At 44.9% G+C, this 21,939-nt stretch overlaps 1 protein-coding gene across 7 annotated transcripts in view; it reads left to right on the forward strand.

The window, feature by feature from the left end:
* Positions 1-21,939, forward strand: part of LOC132882240 (NACHT, LRR and PYD domains-containing protein 12-like) — a 506,140-nt gene that overhangs the window by 37,020 nt on the left and 447,181 nt on the right. The window contains exon 10 of one of the 7 annotated variants that reach the window (XM_060915520.1): positions 15,208-15,909. The exons of the other annotated variants lie outside the window; for them this stretch is intronic. Coding sequence (XP_060771503.1) covers positions 15,208-15,262 — 55 coding nt within the window. The 3' untranslated portion in view covers positions 15,263-15,909. Of the gene's footprint in view, positions 1-15,207; positions 15,910-21,939 lie in introns of those variants that run through there. 7 annotated transcript variants of the gene reach the window in all.

Genomic DNA, 21,939 nt, shown 5'->3' on the forward strand with positions numbered 1-21,939 from the left:
TTTTAGATGTTTTGAGTTTTTTCTTCGGTGGTGCCGACATCGTGACCTCTTGACCTGTCTATTGTTACCCTACATGTGCTGTTATTTCCCACTCGGTGTGCAGGAAAATCACAATTGCGCATGCTCAGACATTCGGAATGGCTTGTTGGTACTAGCGGAAGTACCGGTTGAGTAATTCTAAATGTAGAAAATGGCGGCTCCCATGCATTTTCGTATTTCATGACAATTTTTTTGATGGTAATAAATCAAAATAATTTTAAGGTGAAAATGTAGAAAAATCCGTAGTTGAATACCACTACGCCCGTACCATTTTTAAAATGCCAAAATCCGTAGGGAATACGGGAAATCCGTAGGGGTTGACATGCATGATTTTATAGACGAAGAAGTGTTTGAGTGGCTATTTCAGACACGAGCCGCGGCAAGATGGGCAAATGCAGGTTTAATGATAACTGGCTCGAGGATGAAAAGTATAAGAGATGCACACATGCAAACTCCTCACCTTTCGGCGAAATTCGCCGTTTTGGTCCCAAAATAGGTCACTTGTGTGAATCGTGTAGATCCAAAGAGTTTTTTTTGGGGGGGGGGGGTAGGCAGGCTACAACGTTACTGTTGCCAAACATTTCACTTACAAGGTTACAGCCAATCGAGATAAACAGTAACGCGCGTCGTTTCCATTGGAGTTCTGATCAAGCTGGTGCGCAACCCACTGCTGGTTGCCAGTCCTCGCTTACGAATATTCCACAGATTCAGACCGCAAAGTCACCTTTTTATAGAGAGAGCTGGCAACCTCATCTCGCGACTGGATCTGAACATACCAGTGGAACAGTTTCCAGCGCGCTCGGGGGTGAATAACTGGAAAAGTCGTTGGATTTTGTTGCTGTTACGTGTTGAGTTAAGTCTTTTACAGTGCCAGAAATGTGTACATAAATGTAACTATGTCTAATATGTTTTAACATGCGTGCTGAAATCAAGTTTAAGACATAACGTTAGCTAGCTCCATAAGACGGCTACAGATGTAAATACCAGCTGCTATAGCTTACTGTCGCCAGATATGAGGGAGATGAAAACGAACACATGATCAGCTCAGTGGCGTGGTATAGAGAAATTCCCTCTTCACAATGGATGGTTTTCAAATAGTTTTTTTTTTTTTCGAGAGCTAGAAAGCCGACAGGGTGTTTTTCTCCTAAAAATAAGCACCAAGCGTCTTTTCAAATCCCCATGACAACCGCTTGTTCTAGCTTGCTCTGGCTGTAGAGCGCAAGCAATGCAGGGTTTCCCATACACAGACCAGTGTGTTGCGCAGCGCCACACAATCAGACTCGCGATTTAAAAAAAAAAAAATTCCCAATCGAAGCATTAATCTCTGCCTCGCGCACATGACGGAGCGCGCGAGAGAGCGCATATGACGGAGTGCGCGAGACAAAGAGCATCCTGATTGGGTTACTCAGCAAAATAAGCCAATCAGCCTTCAGTGTGGGCGGGCTTCTCTTTTCTCGAGGACCGAAGTTTTCAGTTGAGTCAGTGCGGCCTACAGGATCGGCATGGCAGAGAGCGCGCGCGCCCCAAAAAACCAAAATACAAAACCCGCTTCAGCTCAGATTACACAAAAGAATCTCCCTGCCTGATAGTCTCCCTGCCTGATAGTCTCCCTGCCTGATAGTCTCCCTGCCTTATAATCTCCCTAGTTGATAATCTCCCTGCCTGATAATCTCCCTGCCTGATAATCTCCCTGCCTGATAATCTCCCTGCCTGATAATCTCCCTGCCTGATAATCTCCCTAGCTGATAATCTCCCTGCCTGATAATCTCCCTAGCTGATAATCTCCCTAGCTGATAATCTCCCTGCCTGATAATATCCCTAGTTGATAATCTCCCTGCCTGATAATATCCCTGCCTGATAATATCCCTAGTTGATAATCTCCCTGCCTGGTAATCTCCCTGCCTGGTAATCTCCCTGCCTGGTAATCTCCCTGCCTGGTAATCTCCCTGCCTGGTAATCTCCCTAGCTGATAATCTCCCTGCCTGATAATCTCCCTGCCTGATAATCTCCCTAGCTGATAATCTCCCTAGCTGATAATCTCCCTGCCTGATAATCTCCCTGCCTGATAATCTCCCTGTCTGATAATCTCCCTAGCTGATAATCTCCCTGTCTAATAATCTCCGTCTGATAATCTCCCTGCCTGATAATCTCCCTGCCTGATAATCTCCCTAGTTGATAATCTCCCTGCCTGATAATCTCCCTGCCTGATAATCTCCCTGCCTGATAATCTCCCTAGCTGATAATCTCCCTGCCTGATAATCTCCCTGCCTGATAATCTCCCTGCCTGATAATCTCCCTGTCTGATAATCTCCCTAGCTGATAATCTCCCTGTCTAATAATCTCCGTCTGATAATCTCCCTGCCTGATAATCTCCCTGCCTGATAATCTCCCTAGTTGATAATCTCCCTGCCTGATAATCTCCCTGCCTGATAATCTCCCTAGTTGATAATCTCCCTGCCTGATAATGTCCCTGCCTGGTAATGTCCCTGCCTGGTAATGTCCCTGCCTGGTAATCTCCCTAGTTGGTAATCTCCCTGTCTGGTAATCTCCCTAGCTGATAATCTCCCTGCCTGATAATCTCCCTAGCTGATAATCTCCCTAGCTGATAATCTCCCTGCCTGATAATCTCCCTAGTTGATAATCTCCCTAGTTGGTAATCTCCCTGTCTGGTAATATCCCTGTCTGGTAATCTCCGTCTAATAATCTCCCTAGCTGATAATCTCCCTGCCTGATAATCTCCCTAGCTGATAATCTCCCTAGCTGATAATCTCCCTAGCTGATAATCTCCCTGCCTGATAATCTCCCTAGTTGATAATCTCCCTAGTTGGTAATATCCCTGTCTGGTAATCTCCGTCTAATAATCTCCCTAGCTGATAATCTCCCTGCCTGATAATCTCCCTGCCTGATAATCTCCCTAGTTGATAATCTCCCTAGTTGGTAATCTCCCTGCCTGATAATCTCCCTGCCTGATAATCTCCCTGCCTGATAATCTCCCTAGCTGATAATCTCCCTAGCTGATAATCTCCCTAGCTGATAATCTCCCTAGCTGATAATCTCCCTGCCTGATAATCTCCCTGCCTGATAATCTCCCTAGTTGATAATCTCCCTGCCTGATAATCTCCCTGCCTGATAATCTCCCTAGTTGATAATATCCCTGTCTGGTAATATCCCTGCCTCATAATCTCCCTGTCTGATAATCTCCCTGCCTGATAATCTCCCTGCCTGATAATCTCCCTGTCTGATAATCTCCCTGTCTGATAATCTCCCTGTCTGATAATCTCCCTGTCTGATAATATCCCTGCCTGATAATCTCCTTGCCTGATAATCTCCCTAGTTGATAATCTCCCTGCCTGATAATCTCCCTGCCTGATAATCTCCCTGCCTGATAATCTCCCTGCCTGATAATCTCCCTGCCTGATAATCTCCCTGGTTGATAATCTCCCTAGTTGATAATCTCCCTGTCTGATAATCTCCCTGCCTGATAATATCCCTGCCTGATAATATCCCTGTCTGATAATATCCCTGTCTGATAATATCCCTGTCTGATAATATCCCTGCCTGATAATATCCCTGTCTGATAATATCCCTGTCTGATAATCTCCCTGTCTGATAATCTCCCTAGTTGATAATCTCCCTGCCTGATAATCTCCCTGCCTGATAATCTCCCTGCCTGATAATCTCCCTAGCTGATAATCTCCCTGTCTGATAATCTCCCTAGTTGATAATCTCCCTGTCTGATAATATCCCTGCCTGATAATATCCCTAGTTGATAATCTCCCTGCCTGATAATCTCCCTGTCTGATAATCTCCCTGTCTGATAATCTCCCTAGTTGATAATCTCCCTGCCTGATAATCTCCCTGCCTGATAATCTCCCTAGTTGATAATCTCCCTGCCTGATAATCTCCCTAGCTGATAATCTCCCTGTCTGATAATCTCCCTAGTTGATAATCTCCCTGCCTGATAATCTCCCTGCCTGATAATCTCCCTGCCTGATAATCTCCCTGCCTGATAATCTCCCTAGCTGATAATCTCCCTGTCTGATAATCTCCCTGTCTGATAATCTCCCTGCCTGATAATCTCCCTGCCTGATAATATCCCTAGTTGATAATCTCCCTGCCTGATAATATCCCTGTCTGATAATCTCCCTGCCTGATAATCTCCCTGCCTGATAATCTCCCTGCCTGATAATCTCCCTGCCTGATAATATCCCTAGTTGATAATCTCCCTGCCTGATAATCTCCCTGCCTGATAATCTCCCTGCCTGATAATCTCCCTAGCTGATAATCTCCCTGTCTGATAATCTCCCTGCCTGATAATCTCCCTGCCTGATAATCTCCCTAGTTGATAATCTCCCTGCCTGATAATCTCCCTGCCTGATAATCTCCCTGCCTGATAATCTCCCTGCCTGATAATCTCCCTAGTTGATAATCTCCCTGCCTGATAATCTCCCTGCCTGATAATCTCCCTGCCTGATAATCTCCCTGCCTGATAATATCCCTAGTTGATAATCTCCCTGCCTGATAATCTCCCTGCCTGATAATCTCCCTGCCTGATAATCTCCCTGCCTGATAATCTCCCTGTCTGATAATATCCCTGCCTGATAATATCCCTGCCTGATAATATCCCTAGTTGATAATCTCCCTGCCTGATAATATCCCTGTCTGATAATCTCCCTGTCTGATAATCTCCCTAGTTGATAATCTCCCTGCCTGATAATCTCCCTGCCTGATAATCTCCCTAGTTGATAATCTCCCTGCCTGATAATCTCCCTAGCTGATAATCTCCCTGTCTGATAATCTCCCTAGTTGATAATCTCCCTGCCTGATAATCTCCCTGCCTGATAATCTCCCTGCCTGATAATCTCCCTAGCTGATAATCTCCCTAGCTGATAATCTCCCTAGCTGATAATCTCCCTAGCTGATAATCTCCCTGCCTGATAATCTCCCTGCCTGATAATCTCCCTAGTTGATAATCTCCCTAGTTGATAATCTCCCTGCCTGATAATCTCCCTGCCTGATAATCTCCCTAGTTGATAATATCCCTGTCTGGTAATATCCCTGCCTCATAATCTCCCTGTCTGATAATCTCCCTGCCTGATAATCTCCCTGCCTGATAATCTCCCTGTCTGATAATCTCCCTGTCTGATAATCTCCCTGTCTGATAATATCCCTGCCTGATAATCTCCCTAGTTGATAATCTCCCTGCCTGATAATCTCCCTGCCTGATAATCTCCCTGGTTGATAATCTCCCTAGTTGATAATCTCCCTGTCTGATAATCTCCCTGTCTGATAATATCCCTGCCTGATAATATCCCTGCCTGATAATATCCCTGTCTGATAATATCCCTGTCTGATAATCTCCCTGCCTGATAATATCCCTGTCTGATAATCTCCCTAGTTGATAATCTCCCTAGTTGATAATCTCCCTGCCTGATAATCTCCCTGCCTGATAATCTCCCTAGTTGATAATCTCCCTGCCTGATAATCTCCCTAGTTGATAATCTCCCTGCCTGATAATCTCCCTGCCTGATAATCTCCCTAGTTGATAATCTCCCTGCCTGATAATCTCCCTAGTTGATAATCTCCCTGTCTGATAATCTCCCTGCCTGATAATATCCCTGCCTGATAATATCCCTGCCTGATAATCTCCCTGCCTGATAATCTCCCTGCCTGATAATCTCCCTGTCTGATAATATCCCTGCCTGATAATCTCCGTCTGATAATCTCCCTGCCTGATAATCTCCCTGCCTGATAATATCCCTAGTTGATAATCTCCCTGCCTGATAATCTCCCTAGTTGATAATCTCCCTAGTTGATAATCTCCCTGCCTGATAATCTCCCTGCCTGATAATCTCCCTAGCTGATAATCTCCCTGTCTGATAATCTCCCTAGTTGATAATCTCCCTGTCTGATAATCTCCCTGTCTGATAATCTCCCTGCCTGATAATCTCCCTGCCTGATAATATCCCTAGTTGATAATCTCCCTGCCTGATAATATCCCTGCCTGATAATCTCCCTGTCTGATAATCTCCCTAGTTGATAATCTCCCTAGTTGATAATCTCCCTGTCTGATAATCTCCCTGTCTGATAATCTCCCTGTCTGATAATCTCCCTAGTTGATAATCTCCCTAGCTGATAATCTCCCTGTCTGATAATCTCCCTAGTTGATAATATCCCTGCCTGATAATCTCCCTGTCTGATAATCTCCCTAGTTGATAATCTCCCTGCCTGATAATCTCCCTAGTTGATAATCTCCCTGCCTGATAATCTCCCTGCCTGATAATCTCCCTAGTTGATAATCTCCCTGTCTGATAATCTCCCTGCCTGATAATCTCCCTAGTTGATAATCTCCCTAGTTGATAATCTCCCTAGTTGATAATCTCCCTAGTTGATAATCTCCGTCTGATAATCTCCCTGCCTGATAATCTCCCTGCCTGATAATCTCCCTGCCTGATAATCTCCCTGCCTGATAATCTCCCTAGTTGATAATATCCCTGTCTGGTAATATCCCTGCCTCATAATCTCCCTGCCTGATAATCTCCCTGCCTGATAATCTCCCTGCCTGATAATCTCCCTGTCTGATAATCTCCCTGCCTGATAATCTCCTTGCCTGATAATCTCCCTAGTTGATAATCTCCCTGCCTGATAATCTCCCTGCCTGATAATCTCCCTGCCTGATAATCTCCCTAGTTGATAATCTCCCTGCCTGATAATCTCCCTGCCTGATAATCTCCCTGCCTGATAATCTCCCTGCCTGATAATCTCCCTAGTTGATAATATCCCTGTCTGGTAATATCCCTGCCTCATAATCTCCCTGTCTGATAATCTCCCTGTCTGATAATCTCCCTGTCTGATAATCTCCCTGTCTGATAATCTCCCTAGTTGATAATCTCCCTGCCTGATAATCTCCCTGCCTGATAATCTCCCTAGTTGATAATCTCCCTGCCTGATAATCTCCCTAGCTGATAATCTCCCTGTCTGATAATCTCCCTAGTTGATAATCTCCCTGTCTGATAATCTCCCTGCCTGATAATCTCCCTGTCTGATAATCTCCCTAGTTGATAATCTCCCTGCCTGATAATCTCCCTGCCTGATAATCTCCCTAGTTGATAATCTCCCTGCCTGATAATCTCCCTAGCTGATAATCTCCCTGTCTGATAATCTCCCTAGTTGATAATCTCCCTGTCTGATAATCTCCCTGCCTGATAATCTCCCTAGCTGATAATCTCCCTGTCTGATAATCTCCCTAGTTGATAATCTCCCTGTCTGATAATCTCCCTGCCTGATAATCTCCCTAGTTGATAATCTCCCTGTCTGATAATCTCCCTAGTTGATAATCTCCCTGCCTGATAATCTCCCTGCCTGATAATATCCCTAGTTGATAATCTCCCTGCCTGATAATCTCCCTGCCTGATAATCTCCCTGCCTGATAATATCCCTAGTTGATAATCTCCCTGCCTGATAATCTCCCTGTCTGATAATATCCCTGCCTGATAATATCCCTGCCTGATAATCTCCCTGCCTGATAATCTCCCTGCCTGATAATCTCCCTGTCTGATAATCTCCCTGCCTGATAATCTCCCTGCCTGATAATCTCCCTGCCTGATAATCTCCCTAGTTGATAATCTCCCTGTCTGATAATCTCCCTGCCTGATAATCTCCCTGCCTGATAATCTCCCTAGTTGATAATCTCCCTGCCTGATAATCTCCCTGCCTGATAATATCCCTGTCTGATAATCTCCCTGCCTGATAATCTCCCTGCCTGATAATCTCCCTGCCTGATAATCTCCCTGCCTGATAATCTCCCTGCCTGATAATCTCCCTAGCTGATAATCTCCCTGCCTGATAATCTCCCTGCCTGATAATCTCCCTAGTTGATAATCTCCCTGCCTGATAATCTCCCTGCCTGATAATCTCCCTGCCTGATAATCTCCCTAGTTGATAATCTCCCTGCCTGATAATCTCCCTGCCTGATAATCTCCCTGCCTGATGATCTCCCTAGTTGATGATCTCCCTGCCTGATAATCTCCCTGTCTAATAATCTCCGTCTGATAATATCCCTGCCTGATAATCTCCCTAGTTGATAATCTCCCTGCCTGATAATCTCCCTGACTGATAATCTCCCTGCCTGATAATCTCCCTAGTTGATAATCTCCCTGCCTGATAATCTCCCTGCCTGATAATCTCCCTGCCTGATAATCTCCCTAGTTGATAATCTCCCTGCCTGATAATCTCCCTGCCTGATAATCTCCCTGCCTGATAATCTCCCTGTCTGATAATCTCCCTAGTTGATAATCTCCCTGTCTGATAATCTCCCTGCCTGATAATCTCCCTGCCTGATAATATCCCTAGTTGATAATCTCCCTGCCTGATAATATCCCTGCCTGATAATCTCCCTGTCTGATAATCTCCCTAGTTGATAATCTCCCTGCCTGATAATCTCCCTAGTTGATAATCTCCCTGTCTGATAATCTCCGTCTGATCATCTCCCTGTCTGATAATCTCCCTGCCTGATAATCTCCCTGCCTGATAATCTCCCTAGTTGATAATCTCCCTGCCTGATAATCTCCCTGCCTGATAATCTCCCTGCCTGATAATCTCCCTAGTTGATAATCTCCCTGTCTGATAATCTCCGTCTGATAATCTCCCTGTCTGATAATCTCCCTGTCTGATAATCTCCCTGCCTGATAATCTCCCTGCCTGATAATCTCCCTGTCTGATAATCTCCCTGCCTGATAATCTCCCTGCCTGATAATCTCCCTGCCTAATAATCTCCCTAGTTGATAATCTCCCTGCCTGATAATCTCCCTGCCTGATAATCTCCCTGCCTGATAATCTCCCTGCCTGATAATCTCCCTGCCTGATAATCTCCCTGTCTGATAATCTCCCTGCCTGATAATCTCCCTAGTTGATAATCTCCCTGCCTGATAATCTCCCTGCCTGATAATATCCCTAGTTGATAATCTCCCTGCCTGATAATCTCCCTGCCTGATAATATCCCTAGTTGATAATCTCCCTGCCTGATAATATTCCTGTCTGATAATCTCCCTGCCTGATAATCTCCCTGCCTGATAATATCCCTAGTTTATAATCTCCCTAGTTTATAATATCCCTGCCTGATAGTCTCCCTGCCTGATAGTCTCCCTGCCTGATAGTCTCCCTGCCTGATAGTCTCCCTGCCTGATAGTCTCCCTGCCTGATAGTCTCCCTGCCTGATAGTCTCCCTGCCTGATAATCTCCGTCTAATAATCTCCCTAGCTGATAATCTCCCTAGCTGATAATCTCCCTGCCTGATAATCTCCCTGCCTAATAATCTCCGTCTAATAATCTCCCTGCCTGATAATCTCCCTGCCTGATAATCTCCCTGCCTGATAATCTCCCTGCCTGATAATCTCCGTCTGATAATCTCCCTGCCTGATAATCTCCCTAGTTGATAATCTCCCTGCCTGATAATCTCCCTAGTTGATAATCTCCCTGCCTAATAATCTCCCTGCCTGATAATCTCCCTAGTTGATAATCTCCCTGCCTGATAATCTCCCTGCCTGATAATATCCCTAGTTGATAATCTCCCTGCCTGATAATCTCCCTGCCTGATAATCTCCCTAGTTGATAATCTCCCTGCCTGATAATCTCCCTGCCTGATAATCTCCCTGCCTGATAATCTCCCTGTCTGATAATCTCCCTGCCTGATAATCTCCCTGCCTGATAATCTCCCTAGCTGATAATCTCCCTAGCTGATAATCTCCCTAGCTGATAATCTCCCTGTCTGATAATCTCCCTGTCTGATAATCTCCCTGCCTGATAATATCCCTGCCTGATAATCTCCCTGCCTGATAATATCCCTAGTTGATAATCTCCCTGTCTGATAATCTCCCTGTCTGATAATCTCCCTAGTTGATAATCTCCCTGCCTGATAATCTCCCTGCCTGATAATCTCCCTAGTTGATAATCTCCCTGTCTGATAATCTCCCTGTCTGATAATCTCCCTAGTTGATAATCTCCCTGTCTGATAATCTCCCTGCCTGATAATCTCCCTGTCTGATAATCTCCCTGCCTGATAATCTCCCTGCCTGATAATCTCCCTAGTTGATAATCTCCCTGTCTGATAATCTCCCTGTCTGATAATCTCCCTGTCTGATAATCTCCCTGCCTGATAATCTCCCTGCCTGATAATATCCCTGCCTGATAATATCCCTAGTTGATAATCTCCCTGCCTGATAATCTCCCTGCCTGATAATCTCCCTGCCTGATAATATCCCTGCCTGATAATCTCCCTGCCTGATAATCTCCCTGCCTGATAATCTCCCTGTCCGATAATCTCCCTGTCTGATAATCTCCCTGTCTGATAATCTCCCTAGTTGATAATCTCCCTGCCTGATAATCTCCCTGCCTGATAATCTCCCTGCCTGATAATCTCCCTGCCTGATAATCTCCCTAGTTGATAATCTCCCTGCCTGATAATCTCCCTGCCTGATAATATCCCTAGTTGATAATCTCCCTGCCTGATAATCTCCCTGTCTGATAATCTCCCTAGTTGATAATCTCCCTAGTTGATAATCTCCCTGCCTGATAATCTCCCTGCCTGATAATCTCCCTGCCTGATAATCTCCCTGTCTGATAATCTCCCTAGTTGATAATCTCCCTGCCTGATAATCTCCCTAGTTGATAATCTCCCTGCCTGATAATCTCCCTGTCTGATAATCTCCCTAGTTGATAATCTCCCTGCCTGATAATATCCCTAGTTGATAATCTCCCTGCCTGATAATCTCCCTGTCTGATAATCTCCCTGCCTGATAATCTCCCTAGTTGATAATCTCCCTGCCTGATAATCTCCCTAGTTGATAATCTCCCTGCCTGATAATCTCCCTAGTTGATAATCTCCCTAGTTGATAATCTCCCTGCCTGATAATCTCCCTAGTTGATAATCTCCCTGCCTGATAATCTCCCTGCCTGATAATCTCCCTGCCTGATAATCTCCCTGCCTGATAATCTCCCTAGTTGATAATCTCCCTGCCTGATAATCTCCGTCTGATAATATCCCTGCCTGATAATCTCCCTGCCTGATAATCTCCCTGTCTGATAATCTCCCTGTCTGATAATCTCCCTGTCTGATAATCTCCCTGCCTGATAATCTCCCTGCCTGATAATCTCCCTGCCTGATAATATCCCTAGTTGATAATATCCCTGCCTGATAATCTCCCTAGCTGATAATCTCCCTGTCTGATAATCTCCCTAGTTGATAATCTCCCTGTCTGATAATCTCCCTGTCTGATAATCTCCCTGCCTGATAATCTCCCTGTCTGATAATCTCCCTAGTTGATAATCTCCCTGCCTGATAATCTCCCTGTCTGATAATCTCCCTGTCTGATAATCTCCCTGCCTGATAATCTCCCTGTCTGATAATCTCCCTAGTTGATAATCTCCCTGCCTGATAATCTCCCTGCCTGATAATCTCCCTAGTTGATAATCTCCCTGCCTGATAATCTCCCTGCCTGATAATCTCCCTAGTTGATAATCTCCCTGCCTGATAATCTCCCTGCCTGATAATCTCCCTGCCTGATAATCTCCCTGCCTGATAATCTCCCTGCCTGATAATCTCCCTGCCTGATAATCTCCCTGCCTGATAATATCCCTAGTTGATAATATCCCTGCCTGATAATCTCCCTAGCTGATAATCTCCCTGTCTGATAATCTCCCTAGTTGATAATCTCCCTGTCTGATAATCTCCCTGTCTGATAATCTCCCTGCCTGATAATCTCCCTGTCTGATAATCTCCCTAGTTGATAATCTCCCTGCCTGATAATCTCCCTGTCTGATAATCTCCCTGTCTGATAATCTCCCTGCCTGATAATCTCCCTGTCTGATAATCTCCCTAGTTGATAATCTCCCTGCCTGATAATCTCCCTGCCTGATAATCTCCCTAGTTGATAATCTCCCTGCCTGATAATCTCCCTGCCTGATAATCTCCCTAGTTGATAATCTCCCTGCCTGATAATCTCCCTGCCTGATAATCTCCCTGCCTGATAATCTCCCTGCCTGATAATCTCCCTGCCTGATAATCTCCCTGCCTGATAATCTCCCTGTCTGATAATCTCCCTGCCTGATAATCTCCCTAGTTGATTATCTCCCTGCCTGATAATCTCCCTGCCTGATAATCTCCCTGCCTGATAATCTCCCTGCCTGATAATCTCCCTAGTTGATAATCTCCCTAGTTGATAATCTCCCTAGTTGATAATCTCCCTGCCTGATAATCTCCCTGTCTGATAATCTCCCTGTCTGATAATCTCCCTGCCTGATAATCTCCCTGCCTGATAATCTCCCTGCCTGATAATCTCCCTGCCTGATAATCTCCCTAGTTGATAATCTCCCTGCCTGATAATCTCCGTCTGATAATATCCCTGCCTGATAATCTCCCTGTCTGATAATCTCCCTGTCTGATAATCTCCCTGTCTGATAATCTCCCTGCCTGATAATCTCCCTGCCTGATAATCTCCCTGCCTGATAATCTCCCTAGTTGATAATCTCCCTGCCTGATAATCTCCGTCTGATAATATCCCTGCCTGATAATCTCCCTGTCTGATAATCTCCCTGTCTGATAATCTCCCTGCCTGATAATCTCCCTGCCTGATAATCTCCCTGCCTGATAATCTCCCTAGTTGATAATCTCCCTGCCTGATAATCTCCCTGCCTGATAATCTCCCTGCCTGATAATCTCCCTGCCTGATAATCTCCCTGCCTGATAATCTCCCTGCCTGATAATCTCCGTCTGATAATCTCCCTGCCTGATAATCTCCCTGTCTGATAATCTCCCTGCCTGATAATCTCCCTGCCTGATAATATCCCTGCCTGATAATCTCCCTGCCTGATAATCTCCCTGCCTGATAATCTCCCTGCCTGATAATATCCCTAGTTTATAATCTCCCTAGTTTATAATATCCCTGCCTGATAGTCTCCCTGCCTGATAATCTCCGTCTAATAATCTCCCTAGCTGATAATCTCCCTGCCTGATAATCTCCGTCTAATAATCTCCCTAGCTGATAATATCCCTGCCTGATAATCTCCCTGCCTAATAATCTCCGTCTAATAATCTCCCTGCCTGATAATCTCCCTGCCTGATAATCTCCCTGCCTGATAATCTCCCTAGTTGATAATCTCCCTAGTTGATAATCTCCCTAGTTGATAATCTCCCTGCCTGATAATCTCCCTGCCTGATAATCTCCCTGTCTGATAATATCCCTGTCTGATAATATCCCTAGTTGATAATCTCCCTGCCTGATAATCTCCCTGCCTGATAATATCCCTAGTTGATAATCTCCCTGCCTGATAATATCCCTGTCTGATAATCTCCCTGCCTGATAATCTCCCTGCCTGATAATCTCCCTGCCTGATAATATCCCTAGTTTATAATCTCCCTAGTTTATAATATCCCTGCCTGATAGTCTCCCTGCCTGATAGTCTCCCTGCCTGATAATCTCCGTCTAATAATCTCCCTAGCTGATAATCTCCCTGCCTGATAATCTCCGTCTAATAATCTCCCTAGCTGATAATCTCCCTAGCTGATAATATCCCTGCCTGATAATCTCCCTGCCTAATAATCTCCGTCTAATAATCTCCCTGCCTGATAATCTCCCTGCCTGATAATCTCCCTGCCTGATAATCTCCCTGCCTGATAATCTCTCTGCCTGATAATCTCCGTCTAATAATCTCCCTAGCTTATAATCTCCCTAGCTTATAATCTCCCTGTCTGATAATATCCCTAGTTGATAGTCTCCCTGCCTGATAGTCTCCCTGCCTGATAGTCTCCCTGCCTGATCGTCTCCGTCTAATAATCTCCCTAGCTGATAATCTCCCTAGCTGATAATATCCCTGCCTGATAATCTCCCTGCCTAATAATCTCCCTGCCTGATAATCTCCCTGCCTGATAATCTCCCTGCCTGATAATCTCCCTGCCTGATAATCTCCCTAGCTTATAATCTCCCTAGCTTATAATCTCCCTAGCTTATAATCTCCCTGTCTGATAATATCCCTAGTTGATAGTCTCCCTGCCTGATAGTCTCCCTGCCTGATCGTCTCCGTCTAATAATCTCCCTAGCTGATAATCTCCCTAGCTGATAATATCCCTGCCTGATAATCTCCCTGCCTAATAATCTCCGTCTAATAATCTCCCTAGCTGATAATCTCCCTGCCTGATAATCTCCCTGCCTGATAATCTCCGTCTAATAATCTCCCTAGCTGATAATCTCCCTGCCTGATAATCTCCCTAGTTTATAATCTCTCTGCCTGATAATCTCCCTGCCTGATAATCTCAGTCTGATAATCTCCCTGCCTGATAATCTCCGTCTAATAATCTCCCTAGTTTATAATCTCCCTGCCTGATAGTCTCCCTGCCTGATAGTCTCCCTGCCTGATAAGGGTCAACAATAATGACAGTTTCGCACGATGTACTGTTTGCAGCAGTGGTTTCAGCATTGCCCATGGTGGCTTAAATGATTGTAAAGGACATGTTGAGGTGAGGAGTGTCATTTCATGTGCATTATATTTAGGTCTACAACAGGCTGTCATGAAAAGACCAAACTTACTGAAGATTTCCATAAAGTAACAATGTATGAATATACATCATATATATCACATATGTCATATACAAGTGTGTATCTTTTATAAATGAGGTTAGCTTATCTAATGTAGTATGTTGGGGAGAATCATAGTATCGTATCTATATTTCTGATAAAATTTTAGGTATGATACCGTGTATAATTCTCCTACTTGTTGCTCATTTCATAGGGGGACGGGGGGAATTGCTGGCATGTGCCGCGCGGGAGTGTCTGCCCAAATTTTTTAGGCCGAGATGAACTTGTAGTTTTTTATTTAAAAAAAAAATCCAATATGTAATGCCCATTGTACATGCCTGTTCTTTAATTCAAAATCACCATCTCGATCTTCAAATTGACCGTATGGTATATGTGGTATGGTATATTACACAATATCCTGTCCAGATAAAACCTAGTTAGTACACACAACAGTTGAAAGGGAAGTGATGAGTGATGTTGAATGTTGCCTGCTTAATACTGGTTGCAATTTTTTTTGTAACGTAGACTACGAAATGTACTTTTGCGCGCGTGCCGTGTGTCCGTGCGCCCTTCTCACCTTTTTCACCCCTGACCAGTGTAGGTATCATGCCGCCATCTTGTGTCAGAACTACAATTCCCAGTCCACTTCCGTGTGACCTACGTCACGCGTGGGCGGGATCATCTACGTCATCATACAAGGAAACATAAAACAATGGGACAACGCTTCCATCTTTGCTCTCTCACGTCTGGCTTCCGATGGATCTGGATGTATAAAGAGGCGCGCTCTCCACCCCAAAAAGACGTCTTCTTTCTTGCAAGATCCATCACTCAGCGCGATTTTCCTTCTTACCCTTGGCAAAGGTAAACTCTAGAGTCGCGCGATCTTTAAACTCAACCTGAGTTACAACCGGTTTACTTGCATTAGAAGTGACGTCACGACTGCAGCCCAGGCAGTTAAAAGTTAAGAAGCGATTGAATCCTTTTTAACTCAAAGCGCTGTGCATCTTATTCTGATCAGAGACTTTTCCTCACGAACGCTGAGGTTCGGACCAAGAACCCTCTGCTTTCCACGGGAACCACCCAAGTGCTCCGTTCGACCCGAAAGTTTCTCCGCCTCCATCACGAGCGGCTCACGTGCTCCCACGGCGAGGCCCGAGACTACACCGGCGAATAGTTCTTCATATCTTGCTAAAGGCAGGATTAAGTAAGATTTTGGCATTTGGGCATAATTAGGATAGTCTTAGGAATTTGCTTTTATTTGAAATAGTGTGAATTTAAACCCAGGTTTATTGTTACACTGTTGAACACGCAGCGTGTTGATTTATTTTGGTTCTATGTTCTCTCAATTGTTTAATAGATAGGCTGCGCATGCTTCTCTCTTTTATTCTTTACTACTAACATATAGTTCTCATTATTATACATCTTGATGTCATTAAGATTTCAGTGGATTCAGTATGGTTATGAGCTAGTGGGTTAGCTACAGCTTCGCTTTTGTCTGCTTAGCAACACAAAGCTAATCAAGGCCTACCATGTGCTCAGCAAGCCATCAGGCCTAACAAACACACTTTAGCTAGGCTATAGGGCCTTTCACAAACACATACTAGCAACACAAGGCTAATCTAGGCCTCCACCACGTGTAGTTAGCTACACGAGGCTAAACACAGAGCTAATCCTTTGTTCTGTTTAGATAACATTCTTTTGTTTAGCTACCAACAAGCTAGGCCTCCACCACGTGTAGTTAGCTACACGAGGCTAAACACATGGTCAAGTCCTTCACACTCCCTCTCTCTCTCTCTCTCTCACACGCACACACACACACACACACACTTCACTGCTTGTATATATTGATTTATCTTTTTATCTTTGTATAATAAATTCATTTATTAAACAAACTGTGTTTATTTGTGTGAACAACATCTGAAGTCCCCAATTTTCTCAAAGAATTCAAAAAGGGTGCAAATGTTATATAATATGGTAAGTGATCTTAATAATTTGGAAATGTACCATAATTTAGCTGTTTGGTAATTTATTATTAAGCACCAGGATTAATGGTATGATTCACTAAATGATTCCCTAAATGATTCATTGAACGATTCCCTAAATGATTCATTGAACAATTCCCTAAACGATTCACTAAATGATTCATTGAACGATTCACTGAACGATTCACTTCAAATGAGAGTGATTCTATGGTATGATTCAATTCAAACGAGTCAAATTAAATGATTCAATGGGATTGATTCATTTTAATTATTGACCTTCAAAATTTAATGAGACTGATTTAACGAGATTGATCACTTAATATCAATAATTAACTGATTGCACCCACAGTTAAAATGGTGCCCCGTGTGAGGAGATTGGTTTGTTGACTTCTGGATTATTGTTCAACAACAAATAAACTATCAGTTTAATTCAGCAACTGCTAAGGTATATCCCCAGGTGTGTTAAAACGGATAACAGTAGTGTGATAACCATATCACCAATACTCATAACCTATTCAACTTAGGATAAGAGAGCATTTCCAAATAAACCTTCATAATTAATTACATAGTTAATTAATAATGATTAAATTAATAATTAACTTGATTAATTATCTAACATCCAGCCTAAGTAAAATGGCATCCCCTCATGTCTCAAAAATGGAAGACAACGCTCAAGACGTGTCTCTCCTTGAGGTCATTGCAGACCTCATTCACTGCTCTGCCTCCGAAAAGGCAAACATTAAGTACATGAGTGAGAGTGAATGCCAAAACAACCTAGACAATTCAAACAAACATATGAGAGATCCAAAAAGAACAACTATTAGTGTCCAAGTGGCACTAGGTAAGCTATTCCTATCATACTTCCAAAATGCTGATTCAGAAATCAGATGCCTTCGCGGAGAGGTTGAAAGGCTGACCACCAGCAACGCCAAGCTGACAGCCGATCATAATGATTTACATAGGGAGTGTGAGCTCTTGAAGACCTCCCTTGATAATTGCACCAAACGGCTAGAGAAAGCCGAAATGGTTGCTAAGAGGGCTGCCCAGGAGCAGACCCCCCAAGAGCAGCGCGAGGGGCGTGAAAGACCCCCAACAATGCGCCAAAGCTCAGAGCGGGAAGAGGCGTCCGAACCGGACACCGTAAATGATCTGGTCAAGGACCAGACATCCCGCCAAACTCCATCAACTCGCTACACGACTCCGTCGTCGTCTAGCCAGGATGGAGCCGCCCTGCGCTCATCCCGAGCCCAGGCCCGTAGCACACCTAGGTCAGTGCGCTTCAGTCTCCCTGATCCATCTCCAGACGAATCAGACCACGCATCTCGTGCGAAGCGGGAGCGATTCCAGAGTAGCTCAGACAGTGAGTACTCAGAAGAGCCAAGAAGGTCGCACAAGGACGTGCACCAAACCCTTCGTTTACGGCAAATTGACCTACTTGCCAAAGATGTCGAACAATTCGATCCCGACAATCAAAGAACAAATGTAAATAACTATTTACGAGAAATTGATCGATGCCTGATGGACCTGCCGAACGCCACAACACGTGAAAAACTTAAACTAATCTGGAAGACCTCCAGTAGTAGCGTTCGTGCCTTTTTAGAGACACTACCCCCAAACATTCGCGATAGTTATTCGAAACTTCGCAATTACATGAGGGAAGAATATGCGCCATACACGGACGAAACCTCCGCGATATTGTGTGCATTACAAGTCAAACAAAAACGGTCTGAGGCGCCTCGTGAATATTACAGACGGCTACGTACTGCCTATTTCCAAGGTAGTAGTGCACCAGGGTTGGAAGAAGATAGAGGTTTCATATCTCTCTTCTTGCATAACCTCCACCCAAGCGTGCGGACCCATGTCACACTGACGTGTCGACAAGGTCGCTATTCGATGAGGGAAATTAGGCGACTAGCCCAAATGACCTGGGAGACCATTGTCAAAACCGCAAACGGAAATGATGATGAACCCAGAGTCCTTAGTCTCCAGGGTGAGGACAAGCCCCCGCTAACCTTAGGAGGTGAAGCACCGAAAGGGGGACCCACCTGGAAGAATTCCGGTCCAGCCCGATCCTTGCCGAACCATCACAATGGTGAGTGGAAAAATCGACAAGGTAAGGCCAGGAGGGACCGAGGGCGAGTCCACAGTGACGATGGCAATCGCCCATCAAATGAAAAGGGTCGTAGGGAACAAAACGGTTGGCAGCAAAACCGTCATCCCCGCTCTGACCAGAAACGGCAGAAGCGTTCCGACCGTAGCTCTAAAAGCAAGGGTAGAGACGACCAACACAGTGACTCAGACCAACCTGGTGAGTTCCACTCAGAGCTGGACTCTTTAAAAGCCCAGTTGGCTGAGATTAAAGAACTGTTACAGGAGACGTCAGACCCCTCAACAGATAAAACAAAAGAGCCCAAGAAAAATGGCAAAAGGCCATTCACTGGCATGACTAGGCCAGGAACCACGGGTATATCTCGTGAAAGGGGGAGGAGATCCCTCTGAAACAGCAGGCGAGGGTCAGGATGTAGGGCCCCCCCTGGTGGCGAAGGCAAACACACAAAACGCACTTCATGTGCGCTAAAGTCTTCACCATCATCTCTCAGACACACGGCTCTCACAAGGCGACCCAATCCCAACCAAGCCCTGCGACATAAACTTAGTCAACTTCACACAAAACAAAACCCCACAGTCGTTGAATCCCACAAAATATGCACAAACCCGTTGCGACGAGATCAGTGCGAACACCGATCAACCGAGCGCCACGCGAGATCAAATTTCTGAAGAACTTCAGTTCATGTCTTTGCACACCGAGTCCGGTGTCGAAACACCTGACATCGCGACTCCCCCTAGTGGCAAAAATCTCCCTCTGTCCATCGACTCAGACACCCATTTCACCGCTGGTGTAATGGCTGCGCTGTGGAACATGTTAGGCGTCGAGGTGAAATTCCATATCGCGTACCACCCTCAATTCTCTGGTCAGGCTGAACGAGCCATTCAAACCATTGTGAGCATGCTGCAAAAGTACATCACAAACCATGGTAAAATTTGTGATGTGAAACTTCCCCTTGGTGCTAAGGGCCATTCGGTCCACCCCTCATTGCGCCACTGAAGTCACACCCTTTGGGATGATGACTGGGCGAGAGTCGGTTCTTCCCCCGCATCTCCTATACAAACCAGAGGCCATGAGCATCGCGATTGCATACACCGCACATCAATATGTCGCCGTCCTACGATGCCACCTACCGTCAACCTTTACAGGTGCCCAAAAGAATCTCGATTCGAGAGTAGAAGGACACAAAGCCTACTACGCTCGAATCTCAGAGAAGTTCCTACCACCCTGGTCGAGACCTTTCGATCGTGGGAAAACCGTTCCCCGTCGCGTATCACATTAGGACATCTAGGCCTAATTAAACGCTTTCATATCGATTTCCACGATAATCGAATCAAACCTTTTGAACAGTCCTCACTCCAAAAGGGGGTGGACGACAGCTAGGCCCATCCTGTCCACCTAGTTTGTACGCATCACTCAACCATAAGCGTACACTAACATTCCCGGTCAGACTTCACCAACCCAATGAAGTAATAACCCTTCAGTATAACATGGTAGATAAAATACTAAAATCCGCTATTATTACTAGTGTGTATTCATCGCAAATACACCTGGCATATAGTCTTGGCAGTGCTATCCTCACTTTTGTGAATCCACAAAACTTAGAGATGTGCACCTTCACGAAAGACATCCACTGGGTCTGCCCAGGCAACCCATACATAACACTACACACCTAGCTAGATAAGATGGTCTGTGTCCCCGACAGCTAGCTGCAGTAGCGCATGCTTTCTAGCCAGACCCCCCACTGCTATCACCTTCCCAGAAGATTAGGTTTGCCAACCCAAACACTAATACTTCTTTCCTTCCTTCATTTCTTCTCTTTTCTTGTTTTTTTTTTTATGCATAGGAAATTAAACGCTACATGTTTCATGTTCAATGTTTAATTTTTTTTTTTTTTGATGTGGTTTTGATCTAGTTAGTTAGTGATTATATGCCCAAAATGCCCATAGTGATTATATGCCCAAAATGCCTCTGTCTCCAACTGTCTTACTGGAACTCACAAGTTTACACAGTCTTCACAGGACACCATGGACTGTGCAGAGCAACTCTACCTCAAGGACTATGGACACGGCGATGATACGATACGGTGCTCTCAGTGCTACGACTCCGTCATACCCCTGAGACCAAAAGGGGGACTGTAGGTATCATGCCGCCATCTTGTGTCAGAACTACAATTCCCAGTCCACTTCCGTGTGACCTACGTCACGCGTGGGCGGGATCATCTACGTCATCATACAAGGAAACATAAAACAATGGGACAACGCTTCCATCTTTGCTCTCTCACGTCTGGCTTCCGATGGATCTGGATGTATAAAGAGGCGCGCTCTCCACCCCAAAAAGACGTCTTCTTTCTTGCAAGATCCATCACTCAGCGCGATTTTCCTTCTTACCCTTGGCAAAGGTAAACTCTAGAGTCGCGCGATCTTTAAACTCAACCTGAGTTACAACCGGTTTACTTGCATTAGAAGTGACGTCACGACTGCAGCCCAGGCAGTTAAAAGTTAAGAAGCGATTGAATCCTTTTTAACTCAAAGCGCTGTGCATCTTATTCTGATCAGAGACTTTTCCTCACGAACGCTGAGGTTCGGACCAAGAACCCTCTGCTTTCCACGGGAACCACCCAAGTGCTCCGTTCGACCCGAAAGTTTCTCCGCCTCCATCACGAGCGGCTCACGTGCTCCCACGGCGAGGCCCGAGACTACACCGGCGAATAGTTCTTCATATCTTGCTAAAGGCAGGATTAAGTAAGATTTTGGCATTTGGGCATAATTAGGATAGTCTTAGGAATTTGCTTTTATTTGAAATAGTGTGAATTTAAACCCAGGTTTATTGTTACACTGTTGAACACGCAGCGTGTTGATTTATTTTGGTTCTATGTTCTCTCAATTGTTTAATAGATAGGCTGCGCATGCTTCTCTCTTTTATTCTTTACTACTAACATATAGTTCTCATTATTATACATCTTGATGTCATTAAGATTTCAGTGGATTCAGTATGGTTATGAGCTAGTGGGTTAGCTACAGCTTCGCTTTTGTCTGCTTAGCAACACAAAGCTAATCAAGGCCTACCATGTGCTCAGCAAGCCATCAGGCCTAACAAACACACTTTAGCTAGGCTATAGGGCCTTTCACAAACACATACTAGCAACACAAGGCTAATCTAGGCCTCCACCACGTGTAGTTAGCTACACGAGGCTAAACACAGAGCTAATCCTTTGTTCTGTTTAGATAACATTCTTTTGTTT

The sequence above is a fragment of the Neoarius graeffei genome, chromosome 2 (assembly GCF_027579695.1).
Source record: "Neoarius graeffei isolate fNeoGra1 chromosome 2, fNeoGra1.pri, whole genome shotgun sequence".
Taxonomy (NCBI): Eukaryota; Metazoa; Chordata; class Actinopteri; order Siluriformes; family Ariidae; genus Neoarius; species Neoarius graeffei.